Source organism: Bos indicus x Bos taurus, chromosome 3, assembly GCF_003369695.1.
Source record: "Bos indicus x Bos taurus breed Angus x Brahman F1 hybrid chromosome 3, Bos_hybrid_MaternalHap_v2.0, whole genome shotgun sequence".
Classification (NCBI taxonomy): Eukaryota; Metazoa; Chordata; class Mammalia; order Artiodactyla; family Bovidae; genus Bos; species Bos indicus x Bos taurus.
In genome coordinates, this window is record NC_040078.1 from 48,425,840 (window position 1) to 48,448,415 (window position 22,576).

General features: G+C 41.1%; 1 protein-coding gene across 2 annotated transcripts; it reads right to left on the bottom strand.

The window, feature by feature from the left end:
* Positions 1-1,778: 1,778 nt before the first annotated feature.
* RWDD3 (RWD domain containing 3) lies at positions 1,779-14,193 on the bottom strand. 2 transcript variants are annotated; one of them, XM_027536437.1, is made up of 4 exons: positions 14,069-14,191; positions 4,469-4,956; positions 2,373-2,488; positions 1,779-2,274 (listed from the first exon to the last, which is right to left on the bottom strand). In XM_027536437.1, the coding sequence occupies exons 1-4, from the start codon at positions 14,151-14,153 to the stop codon at positions 2,160-2,162; spliced, it is 804 nt and encodes a 267-aa protein (XP_027392238.1). In that variant the 5' UTR covers positions 14,154-14,191; the 3' UTR covers positions 1,779-2,159. The 2 variants fall into 2 exon arrangements, with proteins under 2 accessions (XP_027392238.1, XP_027392239.1); XM_027536438.1 differs by having other exon boundaries at positions 2,181-2,488; positions 4,516-4,956; positions 14,069-14,193.
* Positions 14,194-22,576: the final 8,383 nt, after the last annotated feature.

The window sequence follows — 22,576 nt, forward strand, 5'->3', positions numbered from 1 at the left end:
CCTTGACTAGCTAGCATGCTGGCCAGGAGCAAAAAAAAAAAAAAAATGGAGTAGAGGAAGAGGTTATAAATATCAACTACAACTTCATGCCCAGTTATAGAAACAAGTACTTAAGCAAATCTACTTTATTGTTTGTTCTATATATTTTTGTGTATATTAACTATTTTTTCTTCCCCCTTTCCCTATCAAGTCATATAAAAAATATTGGTGGTAGTACACTTGACAATTTAATCATCCAGGTGATTCAACCAGAATACCTAACACCTCTAAGAATAACAGTAGGCGCTTCCCAGGTGGCTCAGTGGTAAAGAATCCACCTGCCAACACAGGAGACACAGGTTCCATCCCTGGGTTGGGAAGATGCCCTGGAGGAAGAAATGGCTACCCACTCCAGTATTCTTGCCTGGAGAATCCCATGGACAGAGAAGCCTGGTGGGCTGCAGTCCAAGGGGTCACAGAGTCAGACACAACTGAGCACACGTGGGGGCACACACACACACACACACACACTAATAATAGTAACTGATGGAACTTACTTGCCATAGGTACTCAGCTCCCTCTCCCCTCACTCCACACAGGCACACCCACCCTCCTATATTCCGCTCTATTCTCCTGGGGTTAGGATATTCAGACTACATTTCCCAGACTCCTTTTTGACAACTGGATTCCTGTCAAGTTTGGTCAATAGGAAGCAAGGTAGCACAGGTCCCAGCACTGTGATATTTGTTGGCAGTGATTTCAGGGGAAACAGAGGTAGAGTGATTGTGAACTCCAACAGACCACAGACAGTACCTGTCAGTAATCTTAGCTCTGGCCCAGGCAGTACCATTTAAGCAGATCTAGGATAGACTACAACACCCTCCAATAGTGCAGCTGTGGGAACAGACTCCTAGCAGTTTCTGAACTCTGAGAATACTAACCTCCCACAGAACAATCTAACTACATTTACCAGTTATCCAGGAAAAACATCACCAACACCCTAGAATGAGATAAAATGAACCAAAAATCCCCTCATTAAAGCAGCCCCATAGAATGATCAACAGGTAGGTCTAATTTAATTATAAGGGTATCTGAAAATGAGACAATCAGATTGGACTGCCATAATCAGAGTAGCATGCTCAGGAAGCACTACTGGGTGTGCCGCCATGTCTCCTTATTTATCCCTCCCATCAGTTATAATTTATCATGACATCACTGCAGATTACAGTGAGGGAGATTTCTTCTATCACTTGGCCCCTTATTTCAAAGCACAGGTGGATTCATGAACACAAATATCCTTCCTTAAACTAAATAAATGCCTGTCTATACTTCTGGAACAGATTTTAACACAAGCTTTTATTTTATTCCTGCTCTCCTTACATCAAACACATTTTGAGATTATCAGACTTTACCAAATTTTCCATCATAAACTAAAAATATCTCCATATAATTTCCTCCCTCTGGTAAGTCAAGTTCATTTTGTGTAAGACATTTCTTCCCTTGTAAAACTAGACTGTAAATTTTTCAAAAAAGAATTTTCTTTTAAATTGACTCTTCGTTCCTATAACTAGTAAGCACCATGCTATTTTGGGACCCCAAAGAAAGCAACTGTAAATCAAGTTCTATAGAACTTCTTTGGTTTTTATTTAAACTAACCATTTATTCAATTCCACAAAGAAATCAGTGTTATATTTTTCTTAACATTCAACTTAAAACATTAGACATAATAAGCTGAATGAGGGAAAATCATTATCAAATGCTAAAAATGTAAACATGAAAAAAGTAAACATGAAAACAAATCTCTTTTTAAAAATTCATTTAATTACAAGAAAATTAGCCAGAAAATTGCACAGTTCCAAACAAATCCTCTGTATAAACACAAGGGCTCATTTACCATCATCTTTTTATATTTATCTCTGAAATAACATTCCATCTATTGAACTCAGCTTCTACTGGCAAAATTAGAACACATGGGTATTTTTTACTGTTTAATATTCCATAAGCAGAATTGGCTTTTGTCCTGAAGTTATGATGGTGTCTGTCATTCTGCTTCAGAGAAACTCTAAAATTGTTCCCTTATGAGTTTCAATTAGCCACTCTCAAAATCCAATGGAAAAAGAAAAACAAAAAAAAACAAAAAAAAAAACTGTAGTTTCACTAAAAGATTCCTGTCCTCAACTTCATTTTACCAGCCTAAGTACACATTCAGAGAAAAGCTTCTTAAGTCCTGTAGTTTCAAATTCCTTTTGTAACTCATCCAACGATGAATACTCTTTGACTTCAAATGCCAGAAACCTGCATTATACAAGAGAAACTCATGAATATGCCTAAATTTGTCAGAGTATAATTATCGATTCAGTTGCTTTTCCATCTGCAATAGTACTAAATTATACCTTTTGTGTTCTGTCTGTACTTTTGTTTCAAACAGTACACTAATCATTTTCTCTTTGCATTTCTTTCCACTTGAGTCCACATCCACTTTGCAAGTTTTCTGAAGAATCAGGTACTCCTAAATGATAAAACAGTATGTTAAATATATATCTTACTCTGAATCTCAAAGTCTTACTTTTAAAGGAGAAATAATCTGCTGGCCTGTTTGCATGCTGACAGAGTACTCGCTTTCTGAATCAAGCAGTAAGAGAGTTACAGTGTTTTTATGTACTTGGAAGCGTAACATTCTGGTGAATGCTGGAGTAAAGAAGGTTCTGATCCAACTACACAGGCTTAAATCTAGACTAGTCAGCCTACTAGAGCTGATTCTGGGGTTAGTTACCTAAACCCTCTGTGCCTCTGTAACCTACTCCATAAAATGCTTGCTCTTAACAGCTACCTTATAGGGACGCTGTGATGGTTAAATGAGCTAATATGTGCAAAGCACTTAGAGGAGTGCCTGGCACAACAGCACTTAATACAGCCAGCTGCTACCATTATGACAGTACTCTTACTACTTCAAGGTCAGAGTGAAGTTAATAGACACACAGTACCAAACTTTCCAAATTGATGGAATCCATAAATATGTACCTGTAATTCTCAATCCTGATAAACAATCTTAAAAATTTTTAACAGAGATATTTACATTACATGGCATTTTAGGGAAAGTTAATAAAAAAGAAAGAACTATTTTTAAAAGTTCTCTGCATTAGCACAGGTCTAGCCATATGATTAAATATATATTCATTAATCGATGGATCCAATCAGAGTAAAAAATATCTGCAAAACAGCTGCACTTAGCTTAATATGCCTGAGCTGGCTTAAAGAAACATCTGAGCCCTTTGGGGAAATATGAGTAAAGAAATTATGAGCATTCATTTAGTTAGCCAGTATTTTACCCAGAAGAGTCCAGCTTTATAGATATGCTAGGAGTGAGTGAGTGATAGTTGCCCAGTCATGTCTGAGTCTTTGCAACCCCATGGACTGTAGCCTGCCAGGATCCTCTGTCCAAGGAATTCTCCAGTCAAGAATACTGGAATGGGTTGCCATTTCCTTCTCCAAGATATACTATACATCACCTTAGGTTCCTTGGTCAGACCCCAACCCAAAGTCTGTATTAAATCTGAAAATGTGTTGTCCCTATACACTATAACCTAGCACTCCTCTGGTTAACTGATGTTATCAATTATCAAGTTTTGTGTTAAGATCTCATCATGAAAAAGCTATGTAATCCTACAAATTTGTAGTAACCCTACAAACCTTTAAGACAATAAGTTATGAAAGATAAACCTGTTTTAAAAAATTCCACTGTAATTATTCTTGACCCAACCCACTTGAAAGCATAAAACCTATTAAGTGATTTGTAGCTCTTTTAAGATTTAACATATAATAAGCAGTTTTCCTTGTCTGGTCCCACATAAAGCAGGTTAGAAGTGTATTGAATGAGAACTTGAAAAATCTGAAGAAGATGATGATTTTGAAAGCAGCTGCTGAGACAAGTCAGGTGGAAAGCAAAAGTTAGGGAGGCGATGACAACCTGACAGCCCTAATGACTCTACTTCCACTCACATTAAATCCTGGTTAAGAGGGACCAGCTCCTCTTTCCAGGTACTACAGATACCAAATTCAAGCTTCAGAATGTATCTTTAACTGTCAAATTAAAATTTGCAGGCTTACCCACAAATACATACATTGCTGTGTACTTAACCAAGGAAAGAAATATAAATAGGCACAAAATTAGTGCAGATTTATAAAGTTTAGGCTCAAAGCTAATTCCAGAAACAAACATTTGTGTACCATAGAGATTTCTTTTTTAATAACCTATCACTTTCATTAAGTGGCATGATTTTTAAAACATAATCTTCTACTTATTCTTCAAGCTTTACAAGTCTGTAGTTGTAATTAGAAGTTATAGACAGTCTTTAAAAAAGAAAATAAAGATCTATTAACGTGGTAAGAGTGCACGCAGAAACATTTTAATGATTCATCTGTCCCATTCTTATAAAACGTTTTAGCAGAAAATAGCCAAATTCACATTCAACATCAAACTTTTTGGCACCTTGATGTCATTTCTGTCTCCCTGCAGTAAAATCAGTATGATTTTACCCATGAACATCAGTCTTCCTGTCAGCCTTAAATCAGAAGCCCACTTCTCCACAGTTTTGACATATTTAGCCTTCGCTCTCATGTGATCTAAATGCAAAAGAGTCATCCACAACCCATCATCCACAGTCATGCTTGCTGCAGAAGAGCACTTTTCACTGCCACCTCCTGCTTCTGGGCACTTGAGGATGTGCCTGAGGTTTTCTTGAATCCAGAGAACCAGCTCATGAACCATAGGTTCCAACAAAAGGGTCTCTGCTTGCTCCAGTAACTTCTCCTTCACGATTTCACACTGGGCCCTGGTCAAGTGCTTGGAGTTCACCACAATACCAGGTAGACAGGACGGGTAACTGAGCGGTAAGTGGAATACCAACTGCAAGGGTATATCCGTATCCGTAAATCCTTCGGCTTTCGTGAGAATTCTGAACACAGCCCCATCTGTCTCTGGAAAGCATCCAAAAATAATGATTAGTTGTACCTAATTCAATTTGAATGGAACACTAACAAGAGAAAATTTTGGTTTCAGATGTCAATTTATTTTTCAGGTGAAAACTAAGTTATTTTATGAAGAGACACATCACACTAAGAAAGCCATGATTTACAGGTGTTTTCTTTCAGCCATACATATATATATACACACACACACACACATATATATACACATACACACACATATATATACATACATACATTCACAGAATCATGGTCAACCAGCACCCAGGATTTCACTGGCATTTACAATTGCTATTATCCTCTTTTTATTAAGGTCACCAGAAAGGTTTCTCCTTATATGATTTTTTTTTCTACCCAGACTTAGTTGCTAATTCTGGAAATTCCTAATAAACTCATACGAACCTTCAAAGAAATAGTATCGTGTATTTATAAAATCAGGAATTAGCTTAAAAGCTATACATTAAATCCAATGAAAATCATGTTGCAGTGAGTCCGAGCAGAAGCAAACACTGGGTCCCATGTGGTGGTTGTAAGGGTGCAGAGAACACCACGACTATGCATACACAGCAACTGCCTGGACCCACTCTTTCTCACTTCAAATGCATTATTATCAGCGTAACACGAAGGCAGCGAGAGGAACTAAAATGGGGCAGCCATCAGTTCAGCCGTTTTCTGGCTCCGTGAGGAGGGGGAAGTACACACGGGATACAAGATGAAACGTTCTGCTCTCTCTCAGATTTGCTCCACTTCACCCCTCTGATGTGTTCCACACCACTTCACCCCACTTTTCACAAGTTGATAAAACGTCAGGCTGATTCATTCTGCAGGGGGCAGAAGCACACAGATCAGAGGAGAAGAGTAGAACAGACTGGGTGCCGAGGAGGCTCTTTGAAGTTAACTTGCCTTCGTCTACCCTACTTCTATCTCCACAGCCCTTGTTTCATTCTCCTTCACAAGACAGGCAGTCAGATCATTCTCATTTTCATACCTGGATTGCTGCTCAACAGCTTTGACAATGGAAACCTGAATGTATCCCCATTTTAAAGAACTGAACAGAACATTAAAATGGCTCTCTAGCCATCTGATTCCATGTATTCAGAAGCCATGGTTATAGACATTGATTTATACGGGACCAAACACATCCGTTATACAAGGTTTTTCTTTAGTAGAATCTTTAGTATCAGAGGCAAAGCACTGCTGTTTTAGGACACTACCCCAAAACTCAGGCAGTAACCATTATAAAGATCATATTAAAATGATATAACTTAAATTTGTATTACATAAGAAAAACGTGACTGCATAAAGAAAAATTTTCCAAACAACTTAGTGCATTCCCCTAAAAATCCATCACCGGATTCTCAAAATCTTTCTTTATTCTATCCTGTTACTTCTCCTTTTTTTAAAAAAAATATTTTACTATTAAAGTAGGCTCCCTGGATGTCAGTAAGATCATTACATTTCACTTGATAAAATGGGTATTATAAACAGACCAACAGACAACGTGTAACCACTAGACTAAATAAACCTTCCACTAATCATCTAGAGGATCCACTTTCCCTCTCAAGGGGGAGACATAATTTTTAAAGCTCTTCATTCATCATTTAACAAATAGTCACAGGAAACATAAGTGACTAGGGTTCGATCCCTGGGTTGGGAAGATCCTTTGGAGGAGTAAATGGCAACTGACTCAAATATTCTTTTTTTTTTAAATTCATCTATTGAAAATACTTTTTTAATTGAAGGATAATTGCTTTACAGAATTGTGCTGATTTCTGACAGACATCAACACACATCAGCCTTAAGTATACATATGTCCCCTCCCTCTGGAACCTCCCTCCCACCTTCCTCCCCATCCCACCACTCTAGGTTGTTACAGAGCCCTGGACTGAGCTCTCTGAGACATACAGCGAATTCCCATTGGCTATCTATCTTACATATGGTAACGTAAGTTTCCATGTTACTCTCTCCATACATCCTACCCTCTCCTTCCTCCCCACGCCCCCTGCCCATCCCCATGTCCATAAGTCTATTCTCTATGTCAATTATTCTTGCCTGAAGAATCCCATAGACAGAGGAGCCTGACAGGCTACAATCCATGGGGTTACAAAAGAGTTGGACACAACTTAGCAACTAAACAACAAGTCAGCAAATAGAAAATTAATGAGAGAAAATCCTGACTTTAGCTTTGGAAATTGTGAAATTATTAGTTATGTTTAAAAGGAAAACTACTTTAATTCTATCAAGAATTGGAAAGGACAAAAGGCAATGCCAAAGAATGCTCTAACTACCACACAATTGCACTCATCTCACACGCTAGTAAAGTAATGCTCAAAATTCTCCAAGCCAGGCTTCAGCAATTCGTGAACCGTGAACTTCCAGATGTTCAAGCTGGTTTTAGAAAAGGCAGAGGAACCAGAGATCAAATTGCCAACATCCGCTGAATCATTGGAAAAGCAAGAGAGTTCCAGAAAAACACCTATTTCTGCTTTATTGACTATGCCAAAGCCTTTGACTTGTGGATCACAATAAACTGTGGAAAATTCTTCAAGAGATGGGAATCCCAGAGCACCTGACCTGCCTCTTGAGAAACCTTTATACAGGTCAGGAAGCAACAGTTAGAACTGGATATGGAACAACAGACTAGTACCAAATAGGAAAAGGAGTACGTCAAGGCTGTATATTGTCACCCTGCTTATTTAACTTATATGCAGAGTACATCATGCTGGGCTGGAAGAAGCACAAGCTGGAATCAAGATTGCCAGGAGAAATATCAATAACCTCAGATATGCAGATGACATCATCCTTACGGCAGAAAGTGAAGAGGAACTCAAAAGCCTCTTGATGAAGGTGAAAGAGGAGAGTGAAAAAGTTGGCTTAAAGCTCAACATTCAGAAAATGAAGATCATGGCATCTGGTCCCATCACTTCATGGGAAATAGATGGGGAAACAGTGGAAATAGTGTCAGACTTTATTTTTTGGGGCTCCAAAATCACTGCAGATGGTGACTGCAGCCAAGAAATTTAAAGACACTTACTCCTTGGAAGAAAAGTTATGACCAACCTGGATAGCATATTAAAAAGCAGAAACATTACTTTGCCGACAAAGGTCCGTCTAGTCGAGGCTATGGTTTTTCCTGTGGTCATGTATGGATGTGAGAGTTGGACTGTGAAGAAAGCTGAGCGCCGAAGAATTGATGCTTTTGAAGTGTGGTGTTGGAGAAGACTCTTGAGAGTCCCTTGGACTGCAAGGAGATCCAACCAGTCCATTCTGAAGGAGATCAGCCCTGGGATTTCTTTGGAAGGAATGATGCTAAAGCTGAAACTCCAGTACTTTGGCCACCTCATGCGAAGAGTTGACTCATTGGACAAGACTCTGATGCTGGGAGGGATTGGGGGCAGGAGGAGAAGGGGACGACAGAGGATGAGATGGCTGGATGGCATCACTGACTCGATGGACGTGAGTCTGAGTGAACTCTGGGAGTTGGTGATGGACAGGGAGGCCTGGTGTGCTGCAATTCATGGGGTCGCAAAGAGTTGGACACGACTGAGCGACTGAACTGAACAAACTTCCTACTTGGTTTTCTCTGTGACTCCTTCCACAAACACACACACACACACACACACACACACACACACACACACAGGAGTTGCAAACTGAACTTACACAAAATGATGCTATCTCTGTAAGAAAATGAAAATCCCAATAACATACCCCAAATACTGCTGATATTTAATGCAGCAGTAAAATTGTACATTCTTTTAAAAACTCATTTTCTCCCTAAAACTCTAGAAGCATGTATATTACCCTTCCTTTCTCATCTGCCCTGGTTTGTACATGCAATTAAACTGGCTCTTTTTGCCTCAGAAATTTTCATGTAATCACATATACTGTCAGTCTGATTTGGGTTATTTTTCCATAAAAAAGAAAACAAGGTTGTTCCTATCTACTTTACATTTATTTAACAGGTTAGAAACAGAGTGACTAACAGAAAAATAATGGTGTTCCATATCTTACTGCTTATCTCTGGCCTTCCCTGGCACCAAGACACTCTAGTTATTAAGTTCAATTCACAAATCATTCTCAATAAACATCTATGCCACAGAAAACTTATGCCTGCCCTAGGAATCTACAATTTTCATAAGTTCCAAGAATATTTTCACCTAAAGATCCTAGCAAAAGATTTAAGAAGCAAGAGCCTCTGGTTAAAGTTCACATACCTATTCCCTAGTTTGGATTTTTTTTAAATAAGTCTTTATGCCTTAAAATAAGTGTATCAATTTCATAACCAAAATAGGGGTTTCAAACCTTATTCTTCCTTACAAGTAAATGAAAGAAATTATGCTCCTAACTACACTCCAAACAAGAGAAATTCAAACTAGAGAAACTGAAATAAACCCCAAATTCCATACTATTATTTTTAAGAATTCACCCTACACACACACAACAGAAATTCAATAAATGCTGTACAATAACAGAAGACAGTGGAAAATGTAAACAAATTTAAGAGGGTGAATTCTTCAAGATTCATTTAAAGCCTATTAAGAAATCCTTGCATCATGATTGCATCATTGCAATCACTGCATCATTGAATCATGGCATCACCGACGGGAAGGACACGAGCTTGAGCAAGCTCCAGGAGTTGGTGATGGACAGGGAAGCCTGGAGTGCTGCAGTGCAAAGAGTCGGACACGACTGAGCAACTGAAGTGAACTGAAGAAATCATTCATATACCACATACAACTGGCTTTCCCTATACTTGCTTTTTTTTTTTTTTTTTTTGCAGTATTTACATGTCCTCAGGGTAAGACTTTGTTCAGAAAACCACCAAAAAGTCCCCAACAGCCTCTCTTACTTCATTGTACAGGACTTTTTCCCTCTTGCTCCCGGATGCCTCCCCACAAGTATACATCCACCAGTGCTGCAGCTGGATTGTTATATATATTAAAAGGTAGTTACAAAAAAAAAAAAAAACTAAGAATAAGAGAAGCTCGAAGTGGCAATCACTCCTTTAGAAGTGGAGTTCAAGGCTGAATTGGTTTTAGAGTACCAACAATCAGCAGGGAACAGGGCTGAGCAGATTTAGAGGGGTCAGTGGGTGACAGTAATGATTCCTTTTGCAGGAAGGTCCAATGCAATCTGAACATTAGTGTTAGCAGAATACAAAAATTTACTCTGAAGCTACCATGCAAACATATTATATGATATTGAGTCTTCCACCCTCCCATTTTACAACATGCTTATCTATAAGATGATTTCCAGAAACACAATTCAATGTATAATGAGCACTGACTATGGTGATATACTCTCTGTGACCTCCGATTACCTCATCAAGAAAATGAAGATCTATAACATCACCAGTCTCACCTACTTCACAGGTACCCAGATGGCCAGGCATACACATTACCCTTCATAACTATTCTGAACATAAGTTGGACCACACCTGATTCTTTGCTCTGGGTGGTCGTCTTGCTCTCTTTTTCTGGACAACTGTAATCCTTGCTCTCTAAGAACTGTTTTCCTGTTGCAGCAACTCATCTCTATTAAGGAACATGATGCACTGCAAGAGTCCGTATACTCTAGCCTGCTGCTGCTGCTGCTAAGTCGCGTCAGTCGTGTCTGACTCTGTGCGACCCCCAGACTGCAGCCCACCAAGGTCCCCCGTCCCCGGGATTCTCCAGGCAAGAACACTGGAGTGGGTTGCCATTTCCTTCTCCAATGCATCAAAGTGAAAAGTGAAAGTGAAAGCCGCTCAGTCGTGTCCAACTCTTAGCGACCTCATGGACCACAGCCTACCAGGTTCCTCCATCCATGGGATTTTCCAGGCAAGAGTACTGGAGTGGGGTGCCATTGCCTTCTCCGATACTCTAGCCTAGTGATTACTAAATCAGCCTGAGCATCTGTTATCTTCTCTGTAAAATAAACAGCACCCCTCATCAGGACTAATGACAAGCCTGGTAGATTTTTAACAATGTTTCCTCCTTTAGATGTGTCTGTGCTGTGTGCTTAGTCACTCAATCGTGTCCAACTCTTTGTGACCCCATGGAGCCTGCCAGGCTCCTCTGTCCATGGGGATTCTCCAGGCAAGAATACTGGAATAGGTTGCCATGCCCTCCTCCAGGGGATCTTCTCAACCCAGGGATCGAACCCAGGTCTCCCACATTGCAGGCAGATTTTTTCTTTACCAACTGAGCCACCAATAAAGCCTAGATTTGTCTAGTTACCATGAAAAAAATGTTAGTGTTCTAACTTAGTTAAATTTCATGACACATCTTTTAAATGTCTTTCAGGATTCTCTGTCACTGTTTTCCCAGTATCTGAGAATAATTCCTTGCCAATTTCATTTGCTTAATCACAGTTTAAGATTACCTATCTTTCTTTTGAATAACGTTGTTCAAATTGCCCATTCTTCTTCTACCATTTGTTCTCTCAGATATACAAGAGATTATGTATATATGCATAAATACTTCTTGAAAAATAAGCACACACAAAAAAATCTTGAAACAAAAAAACAGAATACCTCTCATCAAATAAGATGCATTTAAAGTATCAGGTATACTGCAGGCGACCCCACTAAACCTGGCACTTTGACTGCACTCCACAGGGAGCAGCAGAATGCCCCTGACCTGGTCTACCCACGGCATGCCCTAGTGGACAGGTGTCAGAGCTTTCAGAATTTACACCCATGAGAAAGCTACAGCTGATGCCTCTTACAATGAACTTACTACAACCATCACAAAGAGGCCACAGTGTATGTAAGTCCTGTGAAATTCTCAGCACAAATTAGTCCAGCCAGAAGAATGCAACTATTCAGACTCTTCTCTCTTATGGCCTTAATAGATGACCCCTGGGTTGGCATCCTGAGCCTTCCTGGGCTACCTCCTACCAGAAGGGCAATCCTACCAATGTTAACCTGATTTCAGGAGCAACAAAGAGAAGCTTATTTGAGGGGAAGGCCAGGAAGGAATTGATGGTATTCAGAATGTTCTGGTGTTAAGCTTATATCCTCCAATCCGAGCTGACAGTGACCACGAGAGTGGTAGCCAGCAGCCCATTGGATGTTTACTGTGGTCTATTAAAGAAGTTCTTACTTACCCTTAATTCCCAGTTGTGAACATCAAACATTCCTATCTCAACCACTGAATTGTTTTATTCTCCAATGAACCTTTCAGCAACAAAATGTCCTAAGTTGTTACACTGAATTCTTTTATAATTCAATTACTTACTGATGCCAGAACACTGAATTAAATTAATTAGGAGGCATGGCTTGAAGTCATGCTCAATTTAACAGCAGATAAAGGGTCCACAGTGTTCTTTGTATCAAAAAATTGCTCCCTTTCTTCCTGTGCTTACTTTTTTTGCTTTTCTCTGAACCATCAGCAGGGTCATATGCTCAACCATGTGCTGAGGACACAGACCACTATCAATCCATCCTCTTTCAGGTGTAATGGTAAATCACAGGTTCATTTTCCCAGGATACTCCCAATTGAGCCATAATAAAGGAATTAAAGAAAACTAATGATATCCTCAAATAGCCTGCCTCAAGTAGAAGTAATGAAGTAATTATCAATAAAGAGAATAGTAAAGACAACAAGATGATAAAGAATAACAAATTCTATCCAATCAGAAGATAGGTGACAACAAAAAAAAAAAACTAAAAATGAGTAAATCTTCTCATAAGGATTTTAAACGTTGTTTCAGAAAGCTGCAAGACAGACTAGGCATTGAAAAGAAAGCAGCTTCACCACATAAATTGGTTCACGGTGCCCAGAACACAACAGTGCTAAATGAACGTGTACAGACTGGTGATCAAGAGAAAAAAATAAAAAGAAGGCAATCCTCCAAAGGTGAATAACACATCACATGGACACGAGGAATAGATCCTAACCCTTGATAGCTTTCTCCCAACACCTAGACATTTTAGACTACCTTCTTAAAGGTCAATCAATTTATGGTCAGAAAGACAATTTTAATAGCAGCTGTAACATGACAGAAATTGAAATCCCATGCCAAAAAATTTACATAATGTATTTGAAAGCTAAGAGAAAATTGAAAATCATCTGCATCACTGCACTTTTTCATAACCTGAAGTTTTGTTTTTTAGTTAAGAGAACCTACAGACAGGTACAGAGAGTACGTTTTCGCTATCATGAAAATAAAGCCAGAAGAACCGTTCTAAACTGTAAGCTCCGGGGACAGGGTCTTTGAAACCTTGAGTTTTCAGGGACTCAAATGTGAGCGGAACAATTAATGTGCTCCAAGAGCCTGTAATTGACAACCACCTTTAAGCGAACTAGAAAAAGCTGAAGAAAAACAATCCAACTGAGAGAGCTCTGAGTGAGCGCTGGTTGAATTCAAAAATTCATTCAACAATAATTTACTATGAACACCTACCACGTGCCTGGCACTGACCTAGGTGCCTGCAGCTTTGTGATTACAAAACAGACAGGGTCCTGCCTTCTTGCCACGTGAGACAACCAAATACCCATTTAAACTTCAGTGGGTGCCCTGATGGGGGAGTTGGCTTTAAACTAGGGGTGTCAGGAGAGACCTCTTTTTAAGATGAGATCTGAAGAATACGTTCAGGACACTCAGGGCAAGTGTGGGGGACGCTGTCCAGGAGGGCGCAGCTGGTAGCCCTCAGCGAGTTGAGGAGTGTTCAGGCCAATTAGGGGGTGTAACGGGGGCGGGGGGAGTATGTTTGAGGGGGATGTGTAGGTGAGTGGCGGGGGGGGGGGACGGGAGAATGGGGGGAATCAAGGAATGGGGCGGGGGGCGAATGGAGGTGGGAACGGGAGAGTGGAGGACGCGAGTGTAGTGGGTGAGACGGACCAGTGGATGAAGGGGCGCAGGAAGCAGGGACCGGCCGACGGGCTGCAGGAGCCTGAGCGTTGTGTTCTCGGTTGACTGCAGAGCGGCGGGAAGGGGCCCTACACTAGTCATGTTTTAAGGGTCGCCGCACTCTCCCGCCTGCTCCCACACACGCCCAGTCCCGGCGCCTGTCATTCCATCACTCAACTACCCCGGCCCCTAAGTGTGGGCTCGGGGAGGTGAGCCCAGCCGGGGTGGTGGGGAGTCCGGCTCCCTCTGGCGCGGAAGTAGTCACCTGAGAGACTCAGCACTTCCCACTCGTCAGGCCCGCAGAAAATCGCTGCCAGGGCCGAGAGCTCCTGCCGCACCGGCTCCGCCATGGCCGCGCCGCCTCGCACGCTCAGCACCGCCCCTTCCGCCGCCGCTGCCGCCCCGGCCGTCCCAGAACAGTGCGGCCAGGCTGCCACCGGGGGGCGCTCCGCGTCTCCGCTGCGCTCCGCGGGCTGGATGCCACTAGACGCCCCGCCCACAAGCTCCGGCTCTGTGACTGCAGCGTGAAGACTCTCGCCGTTTGGGGGACTTTTCTCCGAGGGTGAAGGCCCTGTGGTCCAAGGCAGGGTGTCTGCCAGAGGCCACCGTGCAGCTCACCCGCTGCTTTTCTAACAGAAGGAAGCCGCCTAGCAAAGCCGGAAATTCTCTAACTTTAGTCTGGGCTTTGTACACTAGCCATTCCCTCCCAGACTTGTCCTTGAAGGGAACTTAGAGGTTAGGGGGGGGAAAAAAAGCGGGGAAGTGACCAGAAGAGGTTAGCCCCTGTCTGGCTCAGAAGTGAACTAGGTGTTAGAGACACTGCAGTTAACAGATCAGAGGAGATTCTCCGCCCTCATGGAGGTACTAGAGACTAAGGCGATCTGGGACACCCGGAAAAACCTCCCGGGCAGGAACAACCTCCAGATGCTGAGCGGTAACTGGCACTCAGACTCTAGACCAAGACCGGATTCCTCTTTCTCTTTCTCCTAACGATGGTTCAGAAGGGGAGAGTTGGACCTGCCAGCTCTGGCAATCTAAGGGTGTTACTGGGGTGGCCTGGACCCTTGCGGGGGACCTGTGTACCCAGGTGCTGGGAGCAGTGTCATAACGTTCCTGTTTGGCTTCACAGGGTTCCCTGGTGGCTCAGTGGTAAAGAACCCACCTGCCAACGCAGGAGACCCAGGTTCAGTCCCTGCGTGGGGAAGATCCCCTGGAGAAGGAAATGGCCACCCACCCCGGTATTCTTGCCTGGGAAATCCCATGGACAAAGGATGCCTAGCCGCTACAGTCCATGGGGTCTCAAAAGAGTTAGACACGGCTTAGCATGTAAACAGTAGCAAACAAACAAACAAAAAAATCACAGGGGACAGCCCTGCTGAAATTGGCAAGTGGAACTCCTGGGCCTTTGAGGGTACAATCAAGTATGTAAATGTGACAAATGCTAGCTTTTCAACATTACTCATTTTGTGATCTTCGATTGATACAAAGCAATGTGATTCTTGAAGCTTAATAATGAAATATGATCATCCTTGAACTCCACTCAAATCTAAGAATGTTCACGTACCAATAGGGTAACAGAATTAATCCGTTCTGTTTCAACGTTGGTTTTGTGAACAAGATTACAGTGATTCCCTGTGGTAGTTTTTTCAGCATGTTTGACTTGTCCTTTTGTTTGTCAAGTAACAATTTAAAATTTTGCAGACCCAAAAAGTAGCTGGTCTAGTTCACAGAGGTCCCACGATTTTTGTTTGTATCAGAAATAACATTTTGTGAGATAAATCAGGGAATTTAGATGGCTACACAGTGACTCCTGTCATTGACCTATGGATGTCAGGGAAACAGGGCTGATTTAACGACTGAATTCATGTTACCATCATTAACGTCCTTCCCATTCCAACTAAGAAGGGGTCTTAAAAAGGAAAAGATACTGGCTTCTGAGAACAGAAAAAGTTTAACAAGATAAACTGCAGGAGAAATGCCTTTCAGAGAATGCCGTGGGGTTTTAGTGACCCCAAGTAATTAAGAGCACTGCTGTGTACATAACTGAAAGGACAAAGGTTTATTTAAATGCATAGTTATCTCTGATATGGCCAATTTGTTTAATAATAATAACTCCTTTGAGTTATTTCCAAAGTAGCAGCAGTTCAGTAGGTTCAGTAGCTGCTAAAGAGTTTGGTGAGCAAAAGAATAAATTTTTAATTTAAAACATCATTAAATTATTTTTAATTTTAGCTTGAAATCCAATGTTAGTATTTAAAGTGGTAGGGAAATATTAGTTTATTTGACTTACTTATTAAAGATAATTGACAAAAAAGTAGTTCATATCTTATTTTTAATTTCCTGAATTCAATATAAGTGATATGAGTCAAATAATATTAACAGCAAGACTACAGCTGTCAGAAATATTAGGAGGCATCCCTGAAGCCTATTGTCACAAGGAGTCCATGAAATTGATGTAAGAGTGCATCAATCTATGTAAAATTTTCTTGTCAATAGGTTTCTTCTTTGCTTTTCCTTTCTTCGTTGATTTCTCAACCTGCTTCTCATACTCCATTTAGCATGTTTAAATAAAACAGGAGTCGATGTGCATGTCTTTTAAATTGACAGTATCCTCAGGCCCTCAAGTCCTATGAATAAGTTTCTACTCTGACATTTGAAGTAATCATCACAGAGAAAGCATAATGTCAGCTTGATATTTCTCACACTATGAAAATACCAGCTACATGTCAAATATCTGAAGCCTACCTCAATGCAGTAAATTTTCTTGGATTCATATGCTACTGAAAATTCTAAATATTTAAATGTGCAATGATATCTAGACATGTGGATAAATGTCTAGTTAGAGCATGATCTATTTCTCTCCTTCTCTACTCCTCTGCCCCCAACAGTGTTTCTTTTCCTAGAACAATATTTATATATGCAACTTTCCTAAATAGTTGCTTTCCCAAGACCAAAGGAGAAGCTATAAACCTCTCACCTCCAGTTAAAACCACTAGCCCACGAGAAAGAGTTCTTTAACTTTTCTGGGAAAACCTTTCTGTTCACTTTATCATGTGTAGTATGTGGACTGGAATATTCAACTCTGTGTCTGCAATTTTAAGTCAAATTAAGGTAGGAGACAGATGGGCCCCTGGGCTGGACAGCTGGTGTTTGTCAACTGGAGTAAAATTGAAGCTTTGTTCTCATCCAGACTCTTAAGGGACAACGTTAGTGGCAAAAGCTATGAACTAAGAGATAAGGTACCCACTCCTAAGGTCAAGGAAGACCTCCCTGTCTGCACATGCGCAGGAAGGCTTCTGGGGGGTCAAAAAGGGAGGGAGTCCAACCCCATATTAAGTGTGAACATGCACCCACAGGCCTCTATGGCAGGAAATCCATCTTAACAAAAAGTTGCACATGCATATTGGGGAGGGTCCTAGGACCCTAATTCTGACTCCTAATTCTGAAGTGAATGGGAGTGTGATAAGGAAAATGATCATATTAAGACTATGAGACAAGTAAAAATGCTTTCAAGAACCACTAAAAGTAAAGAACAAAAGAGGCATTAAATGCCAACTTGCTTAAAAAAAAAAAATGCCAACTTGCTAAGTAAATCTGAACTCTAGTAAGTTGTGCTACTGGTTTTGTCTAAAGGCTTTCCGTATTTACTTACTTCATAAGTACTCATAAGTTAATTCATAGTTCTTGGGCACTATTGGTCTGGCTTGACAAGCTGAGTATTAAAACACAGAGATGAAAGCAGCAGGCCTTTGCTCTCTTCAGTTTTGAGTCTAGACAGGTAAACCCTGCGTGCAACAATTACACGTTCTTTCATCGTGCGAGGTAACAAGAAATGCCACATTCCCTGTGAAGTTCACTGTCATGGTTTGGTGACCGTGAAGGGCTGCTGTGGAGCATGTACCTCCCACAGTTTCCCAGAGGACAATATGTCTGTAATGCTCAGGAACATAGTAGGTTTCCAAAAGAACATCAAGTCAGTGGTGTTGACTGGCCATAGTTCTTTTTGTTCTGTTACCATGTACGAGTCACAGATTTATTTTTCACCCAGAAAACAAAAGCAAATAGAACATGTAAGAATTTGATATGGACACTGTAATCATACCCTTCTGTGGAAAGATCTGCCTCCACCTTGTCTGAATAATCTGTACTCCCTCCAAAAAATTGGTTACATTCTGCCTGTGAGAAATTGCTTGATTCTCACACAGCAGCAATATCAAAAGTTTCAGCTTGCCTTGTAAGAAAACATCCCCATGACCCAGGTCCATTACATAAAAGTTCAATGCCTTATCAATGTTATCAAAAGAAGTCTTCAGTTTCATTAGGGTTTTACACTTTATCTAAGACCCAAGAGTTAATTTTGGTTACTACTGTATGTGTATTTATTTACCCATTATATATTTGGTCAGTTTTTATTATCTGAATTGGGGGACGGGTGCTTGGGAATATGTGAATTTTATAAAACTCCTTTTCTCCAAACTTGTAAAGGAGTTATAAATAAGTCAATGCTGCCGTCTTGCAAAATAGATTCTCGGTGGTTGAAAGTTGAAAGAAAGAGTATATCAAAGAATCAAAACTGTGACTGGGAAACTTAGATCTGAATTTCCTTATAAGAAAAATGTGGGGGCTCCACAGGCAGAAAATGTATTAGGCACAGAGAGAGGCGAAAGGGAGGAAGAAAGGAAGGAGGAGGGGCAAAGAGGTGTGCTAGGAAGATCAACACTTCAGAATGCTATGTGAAAGGACGATTTTCATCAAGTGAAGGAAGTCATAGGTTAGAAGTTTGGCTTTATTTCTAGAAGATTTATTTGCCAGCTTTTTGTGCATAGAGAGTCCTGAAACTTTATTTGTTAATAGTATGAGGTCTAGGTTTGCTTCAAAATAATGTAGGATGAGGGAAGAAGCTGGGGTATGGATGGGGCTGACATGACCATAGGCTAATAACTGATGAGATGGAGTTGTGGGTACAGAAGGATTTGGCATACTGTTCTATTTTCGTGTATTTTATATTCTTTATAATGAAAGTTCATTTCTATATTACTGGTAGATAATCTATCAAGATACTTGAAATTTGCATAATAAGAAAGAAAGACCAGGGAAAATAGGAGGGAAGAGAAAAGAAGAAAAAAAACCAGGGCCAAGTAGAAAGAACTGAGCTGGTGAAGGCCATAAGAAAGAAGAGAACAGGTTCTCTAGTGATAGGTGCAACAAATGCATGACTTACAATTTGTTCAGGTGAGAAGAGCACAGAACCTAACATTTCAGTGTCCTTCACAAGATACAAGAGGTTTACTCGTAGACATTCAAGCAGAGGGAGACAGGCAGAGCTGTGGGCTCCTCAGTGTAGGCCTCCAAACTCCTTCTGTTTTGTGGTTTGGATCCCACCGGTCGTTCCGTGGTCCAGGGTGGCCACCAGAGCCCTAGCCACCAAGTCCGCACATGGTCAGGAGAGTGGGGCTCAGGCCATTGGCTGGAATTTAGTCCCATGACTGCTCCCAGCTAAAAGGGGGACCAGGAAATGTAATTTCTGGGAGGCCATGTACCCAACCAAAGGTAGAGGAAGAAGTGAAGTATTATCGTTATCATTTCTTTCTCATTATGGACAAAGGGAATCAGCCCTGGGAGACAGCTGGCAGTCCCCACGTGAAGTTGAGTTCTGGCCAAAAGGTTAGGTGGTCACATACCGTAACTCTGTGGAGCTCACCTTTCCCCACCCCTCAACCCCCACCACCCCTTACTGTTTGTCACACTGTCCCATTGTATTTTTCCCATGTCATTTACCATTACCTGAAATCTGGTTTATTTGCTGACCTGCAACTTATGATTGCCCCACAGGGAGCAGGCTCTGCCTCCCCCTGAGTGCCACCAGATGGTTTCATATGTCCAGAGGGCTGAGGCCACACAAGCCCTAAGAGGGTCTGATGGGGTCTGTGGCTCACAAGCTGAGACTTTCTGGGAGGAGCAAGGCAATTCAAAACAACCTGAATGAAGGCAGGGGCCAGCGGCTCTGGTGTTCCTATGGTTAAGGGATGGGGCCTGCTTGCAGTTCTCTGCACCATGCGGGTTTCTGCAGTGTCAACAAGGGAGGGAACCTCCACACTTCCCCAGAGGTGGAACAGAGGGCGTGGGCCAGGGGTGGGGCAGGGCTTGAAAGCTGCAGGCAGTCACACATCAAAAACAGAGTCAGACGCATTTACTGTCTGTCTGCACTAGAATACAATAACTCCCACGATGCCAGGGCCCTATCAGTCTTGTTCACCTCAGTATCCTCCATGTCTAAAACAGTACTGGCAAATTAGGAATTCAATAACATTTGCTAATACAAATAAACTCACTGCAAAGTTTATAAACTCTTCATAGCCGTTGCTTATTCAACAGAATTATGGAGCGCCTACTATATGCTAGTGACTTGATGAGGTCTTAGGAATTCCATGGCCAAGTAAGACAAATCACTACCCTCCAAGAGCTCCAACTCCAGTCTGGGAGAGGCATCTGCTTTTCCTGGGATGGGGTGATGAGTGAGGTGACAAGAGGGTTATCAGAGGCAGGCCAGGAAAAACATGGTTTGGCCATGGTATTAGAGTTCTCCCATCACAGGGCAAGGGGAAGAGAAGGAAAACTGCAGGCAGAGATGGCTGGAGGTAGATCTCTGCTTTCATTCTTAACAAGCATTTATTGAACACCTTACTCTGTGCCAAGTATGACAGTGGATCCCGGGGAATCTGTGGTTGCAGTGAAATGAGGGAGACAGGTCTTGAAAGATCACACTTCTGGTAGCGGGCAGTCTGTTGAAATCATGGAAGTAGATATGATTGCCTGCCTGCATTTCAAGAATTTCACAACGAAGGTGATATATGTCCCAGCAGTTGGAACAGAGAAGCACCGGTTGGCCAGTGTCTATCACAATCTGCATCAGAACAAAAGTCACTTTGTGGTAGAGTCTCTGTATTTCCCTTTTGTTTTCACTTACTTGTTTTACTCTGTGTTTAGTGAGGAAAAAAATCAAGCTGAGAAAACAGAAAAAATATTTTTTTGTGGCACTGTTACCACTTGGAAGGGTCTTTTTGTCTCTGTCTCTCTCCTTAGGAATATAAAAACTATCTGAGAATAAAAGATTAGGCTAGGATACATTGTCTATGGTTGTTTCAGATAAAATCCTGCTATGTTTATGTGATTCTTATTGCCCTTTGAAACAGGTTGGTCAGAAATTTCTTCACTATAACTTCATTAAAAGCTTTTAGAGGGAACATTATACTTCTAGTAGAAGCATAGCAAGGGTTCCTACTATTGGGATCCTATTACCAGATACTTTGTTCTTAGCTCCTTCTCCTTTTTTAGAAAATACTTTCCCACCTCTTTGCCTGGTGAATTGTTATTCATTCTTCGGCTCTGAATCCCACCCATGCCTCCTCCTGAGGCTGAGTTGAGAACTCCCTTCTATTTCCCCACCATCTGCAATATTCACACACCTGTCAGGCTGTATTATATCAATAGTTGCTCATGAGTCTGTGATCCTGGGAGAGTATGACTTTCATGAGAGGAGCGGGTGTTTTATTCCATCTTTGAAGGTATCTCTGACTCTTACTTAGCACAGTGACTAGAATACCAAAAGCACTCATATTTGTAGAATAAATCAAAAATGAGTGAATGTGGAACTTTCCTGTTGGCCCAGTGGCTAAAAATCTGCCTGCAGCAAAAATACAAATAAATAAACCTTTTTTTTTTTAATGAATGAATGCGTGGTTGTAGTGTCAAAGTAAATAGATTGTGCTTTGTTTTACTTGTTATCTCTACCCCAATTCCCACCAGTTTTCTTCACCCTTGAGTATATTTATATATATCAACATCAAACAAGTAGATTACTACCCATGTCTTTACCTGTGAATCACATTCAGAGGAATAAAGAAAGCACAAAAGGACAAAGGAAACAGTGGATTACTCCTAATGAAGTCCCACAGTTTCATACAGACAGTAACTTTTAAAGTGGAATAGTAGTCCACAGTTATTATTTTACTTAACTATATCATGAACAAATAAAAATGAATTTTAAAGTAATTATTATAGCTAATACACAATACTAAGTCAGTCATGTGGTAAGTAAATCTACATAGTGAAAAAGTCCCAAACTGAAATGAGATACCACATGGTATCTGATCCAGTCTGGCTAGAAAGTGATCATATTTCCACCTGAATTTGTGACTAGGGTACATATTTTATTTATTCTTCAGGTTAATATTAATCATTTTAAAAATAAAAAGGTCACTTGAAGATAGGGTATTATATAAAACAACATAGCCATAGTAATTAATTTGATGACTGTGTAACTCATGATCACTTATGAAGATTCTCTTCTTTTTTCTTTTTCTAATACTCCAATATGTTGTTAACTCATGATTTAAGTTAAAAGATAGATTATGTTGAAAGGCACAGGAGGATTGATTGGAGAGAGGCCCACGGAACTTTTTGTCAAGATAGAAACATTTGTTTTCTTGATTGGGGTGGTATTTACACGAGTTTATGCCATTTAACAATACCTTTAAGAACTGTGCATTTTATTTTATGTATCAGTCGCTCAGTCGTGTCTGACTCTTTGCGACCCCATGAATCGCAGCACGCCAGGCCCCCCTGTCCACCACCAACTCCTGGAGTTCACCCAGACCCATGTCCATCGAGTCAGTGATGCCATCCAGCCATCTCATCCTCCGTCGTCCCCTTCTCCTCCTGCCCCCAATCCCTCCCAGCATCAGAGTCTTTTCCAATGAGTCAACTCTTCACA